Raw genomic sequence first — 15001 nt, 5'->3', positions numbered from 1 at the left:
GATTTGCATTGAGAGGTTTAACTACCTTTTCCAGCTAATTTGAGCCCTTTAAGCAACAACTGCTCTTAGAGTGACAACACTACTTTAATCTGGAGTGCAGCATTCCTCTAATAGCCTGATGAGAATGCTGCAGCAGTCTGAAGTAAATAAACAGAAATTAACAGCACAGTAACACTCCATCATAGGATAAAAATCTTTTCAGTCGAACTATTTTACACATACAGAAAGCTCAGCAACAGAAGCTTTTATAGTGATTGCTGACAGTGATATTTTGCACCAACACGCCCTATATTTTACATCACTGCCCTAAATGTTAGTTCACTGGCAACAAAGTAACACAAAATGGGATGGCTATGATACCAGGCTACTGCTCATTTTTACCTTGTGTGGTTCGTTTATTCTGAAAAACATCTTTCAGAAGCAAGCTACTGTTTATGCCATGAAACACAGACAAATGGGTGTACACACAGACTCAGATGCCTTAACATTAATTTTTATTCTTTAGCTTTAAAACAAAAGTTAAGGATGACAAAGAAACACACACAAATTTAAAAAAATAAATATACACAATAGACTTAATCTCTACTACAGGTACACCAATTTGTATGCCATCCTAAATATTAAAACCCCTAAAAACATGAAATTCAAACTTGATTCAGATCACCTAATCCTATATTATTTTACCAAAAACTAACTATAATATTCATAGGCTAGATCAATTCAAATTGAAGATCCAACATCTGAACTATAAACATCAAATTAACAAACCATCATACATAGTTCAAAACAACTGGATGTCTTCAGAAAAAAGGTGTGAAGATCAGTTCTTCTTTCATGCTATTCGGGAACAAACTATTGAGTCTATAAATACATTTTGCCTCCAGTTTTAACAATGCATTATTCATATCTAATTAGCGCTATCAGTTTCACCTCACAAAGGCTGGGTGGAAGTGCCCGAGTTGTGCTGTAAGTTGGCTACACTGCAGAAGACAGTTATGCCGAAACATCAGTGTTCTCTATCAGCCATGGCAAAAATAAAATAAATTTAAATAAAAATTAATGTTGGAGGCATCTTCCAGAGTGTGGAGGCCGCCTTTTTTATTTGACTGTTGTATTTTTGCTGAGAGCACAGGAGTCATACTGCTCTTTTTGAACAAGTTATACAAGCAGACTTTGCCTGAGGCTGTTGACCTGAATTTACCCCTACTCCTCAATCACTATATAGCCGATATCTGTCTGAATCACAGACCATTCATCACTACCAGTTCGTTCCAATACCTTGATTTAAATACCACAAACAATGACCATTTATCTCCAGTCAAACAAAAAGCACAGAGTTGCTTCTGATAGATACAAATGTATCTTAAACCAAGAAAATGCGAGATCAGCAGATGTTAAAACTGCTACTTCAGCCAATCACTGGTAATAATATCAGGTTCTGAACACTAGAAACCTCAACACCTGGCAAAGCCTGACCACCACTGGAAATCCCCCTGCAGATTTCTCCTATTTATTGGGAAGTAGCACTGGTAAACATGTTTTTTAGCTTGTGGTGCTACCATTCTGGTGACCTCTTTTGGTTCAGCTAATCTTCTGTCCTTCCAGACAAAAATGGGAACTGAAAAACAAGAAAATGCAAATTCTCTACACTCTTTATCTTGTAAGGCAAGGCAGCTAATTTTGTTTTCAAATAGACATATAAAGTCCTTAATATTAAGAGGGAAATAGGACACTGTACACTGAATGCCCTTAGGTAACAAAAGCTGGGAAATATCTTATGTAATTCCAGCTATGCAACAAAAGACCTTGTACCCAGGCAGTGTAATGAGAGCAGGTTTTAACTATTTCTACCCTACAGTGTCCCCTTCATAAGATTAAAATTTAATAATGCCAATGATATCTGCATTCATGAGGCTTGCTCAGTGGCAAACAAAAAGAGAAACCTTTATCTTCATTAAGAGTTGCAAAATTCATTACACATTGTGTAAATAAAAAGAAGAAAATCCCATTCATTGTTTTTGGTTCATTTGACCTTTAATGGCAAATCAGAATCGAGGTTGAAATGTTTCACAGTTTCAATACGCTTGGGAAATATCTAACATTCCACAATGTTAATGTGTCATTATTTCTACAATACAATCTACAAATGCAGGATTTAGATTAAGGATTTATCCGAAATCATCCATCAGTAACTTTAATTATTGCACTTTTCAAGATACTGTTCAGGTTGCCAACAACAAAAAAAGCATCCCTAAAGGATCCAAGTTGGCACAGAAATACCCCAAATAAACAACCAGTATAACTTCTTAAAACCAAGCTAAAACTGAAATGTCTGCGGGATAGTAGTGACTCTGCATTGCCATTTCCCATGCACCACCCTAATTACATCCCGTCAGTTGGTGTAACTGACGATATCCCAGGGGAGTGTAAAGGATTACACACAACTATGTGCATCCATACATGTACATGCACACACCACACAGTCCATTTATACATATCAGAACCAGTGCTGGTGCTACTACTGCATAATAACACCACCACACTCCATCCCTCTGTTCCTAAATGACCTGAGCAGTAATAGTCCTCCCGTGCAACTGTGGCAGGGTGAGAGAACAAATCAATGACAAGGCTAAGCTACTGTGCTACACGGATTAGCAACAGCACCTCAACTGAACTAGCCGAGCTCCAGCTACTCTGGATGAGGTCGAGGATAGATAGGATTAAAGGGAATAAACCTAGTGGCAAAATGAAGGCTGAGAGCAACTGGGCCAAGAATGCTGAGAGGGGAAATGACAGATTTACAATCACCTACATTCACCACATAACCTGAGAAATATGCTAATAGGTTTGAGTTCAGCATAACAACATGAAGCTAGGAGTAGACAGGATCTATTTTGATACATTAAATCATGTTAATGTTTTAACATAAAATATATGTTAAGAGACTATAAGAGATTATTCTGACCACTTCACTCAGCTATTACAGTCAAACTCACATTTGTACACATTTATGTACAAAAGTGTTACACATAACTGTAACCCAGTCAGGATCACTACAGGACAATATTGTTGTTATATCATCTAATTTAATATTAGAGTGATATATAGTCATATTTCCATACTAGTTTGGTATAAGAATTGCATTTAAAATTATTTAGAGAAAAAGACTCTATAGTACTTGAGAAAACTGAGTAAACAAACATCTCTACTACGTCGCTGTGTGTAGAGCTGGGCCGGACAGTGAACTGAAATGCCATAATGGATACAACAGATGTGAGAGGTGCAAGTTGGTCCAAATGACAATACCGAGACAATCTTTTTCCTGGATGCCTCACCGACACTCACAGGCAGGCAAAGATCTCAAGAAAGAGGGGAAACTAAATATGGTGACATCCTGAGTGGCCTCAGGAAATAAACAGTGATCCTGATCTATTACTGTCTCAATAATATACAAGCCCTGTGGAATACAAGCTGCTATGCTGAATGTGCTGAACTGTAACAAATGGCCATATCTTTAAGAGACACCCATATCAGCATAGAAAATCTTGTTGTATTTATTTCTTAAAAATAGGCAGGACAGCACTATATCTGGAATTTCATAGGAGCCTTCTACCATATCGTATTCTGTTGCTGGCACCAGAAATTGCTGAATGAGGAGGCACCAAAAATGTCATGATCCTTTCTGCAGTTCCACAGAATTCAAAGTTGAACTATAACTTGACTCGGTAGTGATACAGGAGACTCTTGAATGGCATGACAGAGAACAATCTTTGATGAAATAGCTTATTAGCAATTAACAAAATATAAGTAATGGTAAAAACAGGATTTCATTTGTGGTAACTATCACAAATGTGACCTCAATGCCCACGTTATGATAGTCTAAATTCTATCTACAAGCAAAATTTTTAAATATTACTTTATGTACTGAATTGTTCAGCACCAATTTTGTTTTACAGCATTTGCATTTATAGGTTATATATTCTATAGTAAAGTTTATTTAAACTCTTAAATTATGTGTTCCACTATTCTGGAACATAGGTTCCTCTTATACCTCTTCCTAGATCATACTGACTTTTGCATTTCTCTCAAGGAAAGGATTGCCAGTAAGATATTCATCTCTTTGAAAAACCACTGACTTTCATTGCACTGATATAGACAATGGCTCTTAATCACCCACACAAAGACAAGATTAAAAAAAAAAACTGGTTTGTTATAAAACCTGTCATTAAAAAAAATTAAATAAAATGAGACCAAGTCATCACTGGCCTTCAGTTACACAAATGCCATTTAGAAAAAGGCAATTTTATTTGAACCACTATGAAATTTTACTTGTGTTATGGAAACTAAAGGATCAAATGATGGCACAACATACTTGTTTACATTAGTCTTTCAGCCTCAAAAATTTAATCTTGTGCTGCTGCTGGATGAAACACACTACAACATGCCTTCAGTGAGTATTGGTTTTGAACATTAGTGGAAATTCCATTTTGATAATAACTATAGGCATAAGCCAGTGTGTTAAAAATGAGAGAGATGGGCCCATTTGACCAAAAGTACTGATTGTACCTGAGAATCGAGGTGGGGAAGTGTCCTGCCCCTGACTGACATAAAACATTCCTCAGTGAATTTCAGTTCCTGTGGCTGAGACAATGAAAAGCCACCAGCCCTATGAGTGCATCTATGGGATGAACGCCATTCAGATGCCACGGTTTAATTATACATCTATGTCTTTATGAAAGGCACACGTATACGGATGTACTCAACCTTTTTGTGGTGCATAAATACCGGTCACTAATGAAACAGGAGTGTCGATGGCAGTGTTTGTGCACCTTTTAACGTTAAGATAAACACCTTCAGGTTGCTCTCCACTAACGACACCATTTTCTTAACTATCCTTTTAACAAACATGACGGGCAGACAGCCAAGTTGCCACGCAGTAGTGTACAGCGTATGAAAATTAAGTAATGGTGGTTCTAATTGTTGAATCGGGTTTAATGCAACATTGTCATATTAAAATTAGAACTCCATGCATTGTTTTTGTCGGGACAGCTGAGCCCATGAGCACGACTGAAGCAAAGCTGCAACTCGTTGACTTACCCGACTAAACCAGATGCTGAGCTGTGTCTCTGACAGCACGGCAAAGTAAAACCTCTGAGAGCTGGGCTGGATGTGGAAGGGCTCTTCTTCACTCCTCAGCGGACAAAGCAGCCTCCTGGGCCAGCCGGTTAAGAAATACATGACAGCAAACTCACTCCGGATCGGCACTTTTAACAGTGTCGCAATGCCAGATAGTCGGCGCTCCTTGTTCCTCCTAAGGTATTCTTACACCAAGTGGCTCATTGACATTCTTTCCGTGGATAGAAAAACTTTACATATGTACATGCAGTCCGGCGTTTACAGTGGCCAGGCTAGCAATCCATGGACACCATATAAAAAGATCCTGGCAGCCGACGGATATACACAGCTAGCCCCGGCTAGAATTGGCCAACTTGAAGCTAACGAGCTGTCCGAGGCAACCGCAGCGTAACCGAAAACAAAAGCAAACAGGCCCGCCCCGACACCATAAAGCATCAAATAGCTTGCTGCGGCCGACAAATGGGAGGATTAACTTTCGCTCCCGCTGCCCTATCAATGGGTACGCTGTCGAGTCCAGCGATGTTTTATAAGGATAAAGCGTCCAGTTTTCACTCCTCTCTGCCTCACCGTCGCCATCTTTACAAGAGTCTCTGTGACTCAAAACTGATTGGCCACGACAGCGAACTTTGTGTTCTGTTGACATCTGACGTCATCTCTCCTTTACGTGAAACTACACTGTTGCGTCGAAGGCAACATGGCTCGATATCGACATCTGGCGGTCCAGCAGTGAAATGTCCTCAACGAAAAAAATGCCTAACTAAATACAGCACACAGAAATTGCAGGAAAACGAACACTCATCTAACCGTCTGTTCGTCCCAAAAAAGAAAACTATCCACCAGTCTATGTAAAACACATAATTACTTAAGTCGTGCTGCAATGTGTCACCAACAAATTTAGTACAATAATATATAAGCACTGTATTGAACGAGGAATTCCATTCAAACATCGTTAATAGGTACTGTACGTATTTGTGTTATTTGCAGGGGATGCATTTTCGGTGGACTTCACAATTGTGAAATTTCTGCTGCACTTAAGGTTCCTAAGAGCACAGTGGCCTCCATAATCCTTAAATGGAAGACGTTTGGGACGACCAGAACCCTTCCTAGAGCTGGCCGTCCGGCCAAACTGAGCTATCGGGGGAGAAGAGCCTTGGTGAGAGAGGTACAGAAGAACCCAAAGATGACTGTGGCTGAGCTCCAGAGATGCAGTCGGGAGATGGGAGCAAGTTGTAGAAAGTCAACCATCACTGCAGCCCTCCACCAGTCGGGGCTTTATGGCAGAGTGGCCCGACGGAAGCCTCTCCTCCGTGCAAGACACATGAAAGCCCGCATGGAGTTTGCTCAAAAACACCTGAAGGACTCCAAGATGGTGAGAAATAAGATTCTCTGGTCTGATGAGACCAAGATAGAACTTTTTGGCCTTAATTCTAAGTGGTATGTGTGGAGAAAACCAGGCACTGTTCATCACCTGTCCAATACAGTCCCAACAGTGAAGCATGGTGGTGGCAGCATCATGCTATGGGGGTGTTTTTCAGCTGCAGGGGCAGGACGACTGGTTGCAATCGAGGGAAGGATGAATACACAGAGGTATCCTGGACGAAAACCTTCTCCAGAGTGCTCAGGACCTCAGACTGGGCTGAAGGTTCACCTTCCAACAAGACAATGACCCTAAGCACACAGCTAAAATAACGGAGTGGCTTCACAACAACTCCGTGACTGTTCTTGAATGGACCAGCCAGAGCCCTGACTTAAACCCAATTGAGCATCTCTGGAGAGACCTGAAAATGGCTGTCCACCAACGTTTACCATCCCACCTGACAGAACTGGAGAGGATCTGCAAGGAGGAATGGCAGAGGATCCCCAAATGCAGGTGTGAAAAACTTGTTGCATCATTCCCAAAAAGACTCATGGCTGTATTAGATCAAAAGGGTGCTTCTACTAAATACTGAGCAAAGGGTCTGAATACTTATGACCATGTGATATTTCAGTTTTTATTTAATAAATCTGCAAAAATGTCAAATTCTGTGTTTTTCTGTCAATATGGGGTGTTGTGTGTACATTGAGGAAAAAAGTGAACTTAATTGATTTTAGCATATGGTTGCAATATAACAAAGAGTGAAAAATTTAAGGGGGTATGAATACTTTCCGCACCCACTGTATACCGGGAATCATATTTTTTAATTTACAAGAGCAAGCAATAGGTGGCGGTAATGCCGTTATATGTAAAGAAGAAGAAGAAATGAAGGCGCAGTAGTAGTGTTTTGCATCTATACTGTCGCACCAAAGAAGAAGAAGAAGAAGAAGCAGCTTGCTACCTATCTATCCATGCTAAAGTGGCTACAGAGGATTTTTCATTTCTCATACGTTGCTGAACTTGTAAGACAGTTTTAAAATTGTTAATAACGTCAGGCAGAAAAGAAACAACAGACTAATAGACCAGGAGGTATCAGTAAAACACGTATAGTTGTTTGTTTCTGCAAGACAGGGAAGATAAAGAAGAACTAACTAAAGTAGCATGGCTGCGGACATGCGATTACCAACTATTCGAAAAACAGTGTCGCTGTCAGTTTCTGCTTTCGACCGAAAAGATCTGGTCGTCCCCGGCGATGTAATCACGTCAGATACAGGTTTTATGAGGTAGGTACCGGGTGATATGTTGGTTTTCCTTCTTTGTCACAGATGATACAGATCAGTCTGCTTCGTCCAACAGCTCCACTGAGTACAGTAAAAGCTCCTAGTTTTTCTTTACCCACACTTTTAGGCCGGCATATAGGCCTGTCTGATCTAAGTTAAATGGTAACAAGGACTCGTGACGGGAAAAGAATCATAATGTAATCCTTTAAAATTGTGTCTGTATTGTTTAATAATTACTGCCCGGAGGTCACAGTTAACCCACCTTTTTCTTTAACGTTACCACATTCCTGTTTGGCTGTATCACTCATTAGCAGCACTACATGCTATTTATCACCAGGGGCCATGGTACCTATGTTGATGAAGACAAGCTGACGGCTTCAGTCGCTGGAGAGGTGCAGAGAGTGGACAAGCTGATCTGCGTCAGACCACTTAAGACCAGGTAAGTGATTAAATTTTACCATGCACATCAAAAGGTCAGGTGTGCCTAGTGGTACTGAATTGACACGTGTATGGATTTTAATTGGTTTAAGTATGGCTTTTACAGGAGTTATAAATGTTTGGCGTTGTATTTTATTGAAATGCAGGTTCAATGGTGAAGTTGGAGATGTGGTGGTTGGCAGAATTACAGAGGTAAGGCACACCCTCCGTGCCTTTTCTCCTGTGTGTCTGACAAAATGTATGGTTTTAGCAAGCTGTTGTCATTTCTGTCAGTAAGGATTTGTTTTTTGAATATGTGTCTTTTTTTGTGAAATGTATAGGTACAACAGAAGCGATGGAAAGTGGAGACCAACTCCCGGCTGGACTCTGTCCTGTTGTTGTCTTCTGTCAACCTACCTGGAGGAGAGCTGGTGAGATGCTGGAAAATATGATTCACTGGAGGATGAGTCCTGTGTATTACACTGTTAGCTGAACTAGCATTATCTCGAAGGACAGCGAAATGGGTTTTTAACTTGTACTGTTGTTCAAAATCTTTTGTTTGATTTTGTTTTCTAGAGGAGAAGATCAGCAGAGGATGAGCTCACCATGAGAGAATACCTTCAAGAGGGCGATCTCATTAGTGTAACTCACAGTTTACTATAATCACTGATGGATTGGCTGGTCTTATTTGTCATGCATAATATCTGTGTTGGTTGTGTCTCATGCTTATAGGCAGAGGTGCAGTCTGTCTTCTCAGATGGAGCTCTATCGCTTCACACCCGCAGTTTAAAGTATGGAAAAGTAAGTTATGGTAGTGTACATACTAACATGTGCTTATACACCCAAATCATGGTTTAGTCCAGGACTAACCTTTTCTTGCTTCAGTGCTTCATTGAGTACACATTACATGCTACTATATAATCAGGAAATGATTCACTCAGCAGTTACACTCTGAGTAGCAAATGGTAACAAATGTTTAAGTATGTAATGTCAACGCCCAATGGGTAACTATTTAGTAACCTTTCTCCTTTTATTGCTGGCTCATTTGATGTAAAAATAAAATTAACAATTATATGATTGAACAAATACAGGAAGTGAGTATTATTATTATTATTCATTCCTATGCAATATATCACAGACAGAATACCACATAGATTTTGCTCTATGGTATGTATAATTACATTTTTGCATTACAAAACTTAGTTGTAAATATTGCTATATGAGCTTAATTCTTTTTAATCTTTCCTAAATTTGGCCTAATGTACTGTTTTACTTTGTCTGATCATCAGTTGGGTCAAGGAGTGTTGGTACAGCTTTCTCCTTCTTTGATCAAGAGGCAGAAAACACATTTCCACAACTTGCCGTGTGGTGCATCCATCATCCTCGGGAATAACGGCTTTGTGTGGCTGTATCCTACACCGGGACAACAGGAGGAGGAGGCTGGGGGCTTCTACACCAGTTTGGAGGTGCATTCTGGATTCACAAGTGCAGTATTTCATAGATTAACTTGTCATTGTATTTAGATTATGACACTAACAGTACAGCATTTTGGAGGTGGGAATAGAATCATTTAAAGACTTTATTGATATCCACAATTTAGTTAAGAGGTTTGCTGATTGAATATCTTCAGAGTACAATATATAAATAACCTTTCTCTGTCCTCTCAGCCTGTTAGCCTGTCAGATCGAGAGGTGATTTCACGGTTGAGAAACTGCCTACTAGCTTTGGCTGCACACAAGGTCCTTCTGTATGACACCAGTGTTCTCTATTGCTATGAATCTTCACTGCAACACCAGGTAGGAGCAATCAGGTGCAATGTGATTCACTGGAAAGACATTCATTTGTTTTTGAATCAAACTAAATGCATCACAAACGTAAATCAATGGGAATGAAAAGCTATTTCAATAGAAAAGTGGACTGTTGTGTTATGATGTGGCTTCTGGTGGCCGTATTGAAATCCACAGCTCCGGTAATAGTTTTAGTTAGTTGTTAATATAGACATTGATTTTTAAGGTTTTCTTGGCTGCTGATTAGCTTAACTAATCAAACCCACCCATTTATGGGTTACAGAGTATTCTCCTCTCACGCTGTGACTTATAGTGCACTGCAATAGAACTTGGTGCTAAAGACACTGTCTCTCATTAGCCTCAGTAACAAAAAAACTAAAATATGTTTACTGTTCATAGGTGTGCTTAGACCCCTTTTACTGGGGCACATGCCCTAATATAGATCTGCCGCTCTCAACTGTGTGATTCGAGTAATGGGGGCCTGTGCCCCAGTAGAGCTTTATGTCTAGCAACACCCCTGTTACTGTTAAAAGTGAAATAATTGAAGGAGCTTCTGCATTCACAACTGAGCATAAATATGCATTATGTATCATTCTGCTGATTTATTTTTATTGTAAGTTCTTTGTTTACATTTTGTTAATAAAACTCTTGTTGTGTAACTATTGTTGACCACAATCCATAAGATTTTGTAGTGTTTAAATTACATATTTCTTTCAGTGTAGCTGATCTGCAACTCCCTACTTTATGCTGTCTCTACAGGTAAAGGACATCTTGAAGCCAGAAGTGATGGAGGAGATTGTATTGTTGACTCAACAGAAGCTGCTGGAACAGGAAGGATAAAGAGCACAAATTCTAACTGTGATCTTGTCACACAACCATCTACTGTAAAAACAATGGACAGGCTAAGAGCTCCCAGAAGTGAAGCCACCATGACTCAATCGCCCCCTGGTGGCTGGTTGTAGTGTAGGTCATAAATCCTGCCTCCTCCATGTTAGTGAATGGGACATGAGTCACTAAAATTAAACTATAAATCAAATTAGAAACAGTTTTCCAGAGGTCAGTTGTGTGTGTTTTTTTTTTTTATTAGATATGCAGATGTGTGTACAAGTGTTCATTTTTTCTGGTAAGTTTGTTTTTAATAAATAATGATTATACAATAAGGGGTGTATTTTGGTTGATTTGACAGCTTTGATTGGTGGTCCGATGCTGTCACTCCACTTCTAGTCACTATTATGCAGAATCTGGTTGCAAAAAAGCAAGATGGCAGCAATCATGATATTTTGGCATCATTTTTGCATAGAGAGAAACAGTAACGCCCTGTCCATCATATACAGTATACTGTATGTCAGTGCACAAAAACAAAATCATCAAGCAACCAGGTCACAGAGTGACCACAGATTGAGATGCAGTTATAAATTAGTTTTATGCAGTGAAAGTGCTGTCTGCTCAAGGAAAGGATGTGTACATTTTCAAATAGTACAATATTCACAAGTCGTACTTTCACTTCTTCTCAGTGTGGTGTGTCTTGTTGAATAATGAAGAAACAGAAAGCAAGCATGTCAAGATAAGTCAGTTTCACAAGGGGTTTTAGTTCATATATTTTTTGCAAACTCTTCCCAGCTTCAATAATTATGTATAACTACAATAACAGTAATGCAGATGTATATATTACTTTGCACCTTGCAAATGTTTATTTAAAAAGGCAGCACTGATTTATTACTATCAAACAAGGAATACATATAACCACAGCACAACTGATATATCAGGTTTTTGAACATTATATATGGACTTATACTGGTATCAGTGGTACATATCTGTAATATGACTGTCAAATTAAATTTTTTGGTACGGTAGAAGTCAAAATTTTAAGCGTTCACTTCTTTATAAGGCAATAGCGCTTTGATAAAATGTAAAAGAGAGTAAATTTTATTCTCAAACATGCTTAGAAAAGCAGACCTGGGTAGATTTACGTTCTGAAGGTATCCTCTGTGTCTCATTGGAGTTGAAAATTGTTTTTCTCTGCTCTCCCAGCATAAAACCTTTGCTTTGATACTAGCCCACGCACGTACGTGATGTCACACGTCGTCCCACCCACATACTTCTGTAAACCACCTTGCATATAGAAGTATGGCGGCCCCAGCGACACAGTTACTAGTCGGCCAAAGTTTATTGCTCAGATTTTCACGTGAGAGCGATGAATAAGTGCGCGGACAGAGGGTTCGGCAACGAAGAGCTCGGCGACTGTAAACAGGGAAGTACCTGCAGAAAGAGACGTCGGTCTTCGCCCGGCGCATTTTCCTCGATTTCTCTTCGCCTCTTTGATTGAAGTGCCTTTAGTCCGGGTACCACAGGGGAAGAAACTCCGCAAGACGGGAAGAGTGGACACGGAAGTTTGAAACAAACCGTTTACTCTTGCTTTGGAAAGAGCAGTTGTAAAGTATTGCGCTGTGGTGGCCAGCGATGCTTTTGTGAGACATTAAGGTGTATTTGTCCTACGTTTATTGCCAGTGCGTTATCAGCGACTCAGCAAGAGCCAACTGTTGACTGCTCGATGTGCATTCCGGGTCTGGCGCTGCATACCACCAGCTAACGTTAGTTAGCCTCCATGGCTGCCTTCAACATGAGCTTGGGGTCGCCAGCTAATCAGCACTATCGTCGCTTCTATGGCCTTGTAAGTTCCTTTTCATCCTTGTCTTTACTTCATAACTTTGTGACTACGGAACGTGTGGTAGAGAGATCCCTTTTAACTTTGTGCTTATTACTTATTATTGTTTTTTAAACTGCTTTTACTAAAGAAAAAGTTCCCCTGGGACAGTGGGGTTAAGGATAACAGCAGCCTACTTAATACTGTGCTATTGTTTAGTAATCTTTTTGGTTGCAGTTTTGTATGGGCTCGGTGTAAATTAGTTTTACATGTAGAACTTTGTTGTTTTCTATCAACACACAGTTTCCTGATTATTGTGTGTGAGGTCTGCATTATACTGCAGTTGACAAATGTTGGCATGCCATTTAAAAACTTGATTGGCATTAAAAAGAGGAAACTCAGTGGGCGTGAGTCCTAGATATAACAGAGGGAAGTGGGGTTGTATACAAAAGGAAGAACGTGGGGGGTTGTGACAAGATAACTGAAGTTAGACAGTTTAAAGTCAAACAAACATATTTTGCAGTTTAAGATGTAGCCTAATTATTTGTCAGATGTCATACAAATGGGCTTGGATTAATTACTTCAACCTTGGGCTGCATGTTTAAGTCACCTCTGATTTATTGTGAGGATGTTGCTTGCTGTTTAGGTATGAATCATTTATGTCTGAGTGCAGTTTTTCAGTGTGTAAATATTATTTCACTGTTGAAGTACGGATCAGTGAGTTTTAATTGTTTTTCCCCCCCTTAGATTCCTGTGAAATGCCTTTCTTTGACCTCTGAAGTACTCAGGTTCCATTAATGCATGATAAACAGAGATATACTGGAGTAATACGGATTTGCATAGGTGACCCACATCCCCCATACTCCAGAAGAGGACAGACTGAACCAGGGAGAGGGGTTCCTGTTTTTTCCCAGTCCCCTCCTGGCGTGAGGGTGAACTATTGGACAGTTAGCAGCTGAGTCCAGCTTGGAGAGTCCCAGCTGCGGCCTGGCACCCTGCCCTTATGGGGCAGCAGCCGGGGAAGTTTGTAGGGGACCAGAGGAGACCCAGTCTGCCAGCCTTCATCAAGGGTGGAAAGAGAGAGTCATCACGCCATGGGGCCCAGCCTTGTAATGTTTTTGCTGTGCACGGTAAGAACAAATGTTTTGTATAAAACATTTGTAAGATCACTTATCAATAGCAGATTTATTAATGAGAATGCCTAGTTTTCTTTGTTTAATAAGAATATCAGGGGTGATCATTGGAGTCTTTGGAGTATCATGAGCTCTCACTGGTCTAGGATTAAATAATAAGAGACTTTTCTGTCTTGTGCTCCCCTTAGTCCGTCTGCCACTTCACTTTTTAGCAGTGTATATTACATTATTGGATAAGTATACTTGACTGACCATTGTGCCAACAGATTAAAAGTTGATTTTAGTTAGTGGAAGATACCATGCACACATAGAATCATAAGGATGTATAGACTAGGGTTGCAAAGGGGTGGAAAACCTCTGGTTAATTTTTGGAAACTTCCGTCACTTCCTTCAGTATCAATTCAGCGTGAAGTCAGGTTATTGATTTCTCCTTCCCTGGATGAGGAGCCATGCTCCAGATATCAAAATAAAAGATAACAAAAACTATGGGGTTGTACCTTTAGAACTTGTAATATATATTTAATTTACAATTTCCAAAACATCAGGAACATTGCTACTATGCAATATTATGTTGTTGACAGAGGAAAAGGTTTTGATGTAAGAAATTCTTCACTAGGAGTTTCAGCTTTATGCCATTATGGGATTGTCTGCTCACTGGTATTGATATTGATTTATGCAGAGATTTCCCAGCCACATGTTGTCACATAGAAACAAACACTGGCAGCTGTTGCCCATAATGAAAACACTGGTACATTATAGATAAATCCATGAGTGCAGCATCCTTAGTGTATTTCTATGGAGATAAAATACTATCAAAAATGTTACAAATGCGTGTTTAACGTTTTGTCTGTAACAAGCGATTTGTGTGTGTGTGTCATGAGGATCACAAATGCGTGCTGCGCAATCTGCACATATAAAGCCATTTGTGTGTGTGTGTGTGTGTCATGCTGTTCACAAATGCATGCTGTACAAACTGCACATAAAACACATTTTACAAATGCTTAAAATCGATTTTTTTGTGTGCAGTTTTTTAGAAAGTACGTACACATTGTTACCTACGCATGCGTGGATCGTCTAACACACGAATCACCTTCCGCGCACACACAGATTTTGGAGAGTGTTTTTCCGCTCTCTCAAAAATCCACGATCCACGAATGCACGGTGCGTTTAAGGAGACGTGGAAAACTCGGACATCTGAGATTCCAAACCTGTTTCCAAACAAATGTATTTCAACAACACTATTCCAAATG

The 15001-nt window shown here is 39.8% G+C and overlaps 2 protein-coding genes across 2 annotated transcripts in view; both read left to right on the top strand.

Moving 5' to 3' along the window:
- Window positions 1-7381: 7381 nt before the first annotated feature.
- On the top strand, window positions 7382-11093 carry exosc2 (exosome component 2). Its single transcript, XM_020600951.1, has 9 exons — window positions 7382-7773; window positions 8108-8209; window positions 8355-8400; window positions 8529-8618; window positions 8764-8829; window positions 8920-8988; window positions 9477-9653; window positions 9855-9983; window positions 10734-11093. Exons 1-9 carry the CDS (start codon window positions 7652-7654, stop codon window positions 10812-10814), a joined length of 882 nt encoding a protein of 293 aa, XP_020456607.1. The 5' UTR covers window positions 7382-7651; the 3' UTR covers window positions 10815-11093.
- An 845-nt stretch (window positions 11094-11938) lies between these two features.
- abl1 (c-abl oncogene 1, non-receptor tyrosine kinase) overlaps window positions 11939-15001 on the top strand; it is a 32723-nt gene continuing 29660 nt past the window's right edge. Inside the window, 2 exon segments of the mRNA XM_020600795.1 lie at window positions 11939-12645; window positions 13366-13748. Of these exon segments, the coding sequence (XP_020456451.1) occupies window positions 13622-13748 (127 nt within the window). The 5' untranslated portion in view covers window positions 11939-12645; window positions 13366-13621.

Source organism: Monopterus albus, unplaced genomic scaffold (genome assembly GCF_001952655.1).
Source record: "Monopterus albus unplaced genomic scaffold, M_albus_1.0 scaffold49.1, whole genome shotgun sequence".
Classification (NCBI taxonomy): domain Eukaryota; kingdom Metazoa; phylum Chordata; class Actinopteri; order Synbranchiformes; family Synbranchidae; genus Monopterus; species Monopterus albus.
The sequence above is the reverse complement of the archived record's forward strand: the minus strand, read 5'-3'. Positions and strand labels throughout refer to the sequence as shown.

Coding starts and splice junctions, on each gene's coding strand:
- exosc2 (XM_020600951.1), top strand. CDS start 7,652: ATGGCTGCGGACATGCGATTACCAACTATTCGAAAAACAGTGTCGCTG. Junction 8,401..8,528: donor TGGTTGGCAGAATTACAGAG/GTAAGGCACACC, acceptor TGAAATGTATAG/GTACAACAGAAGCGATGGAA. Junction 9,984..10,733: donor AATCTTCACTGCAACACCAG/GTAGGAGCAATC, acceptor CTGTCTCTACAG/GTAAAGGACATCTTGAAGCC.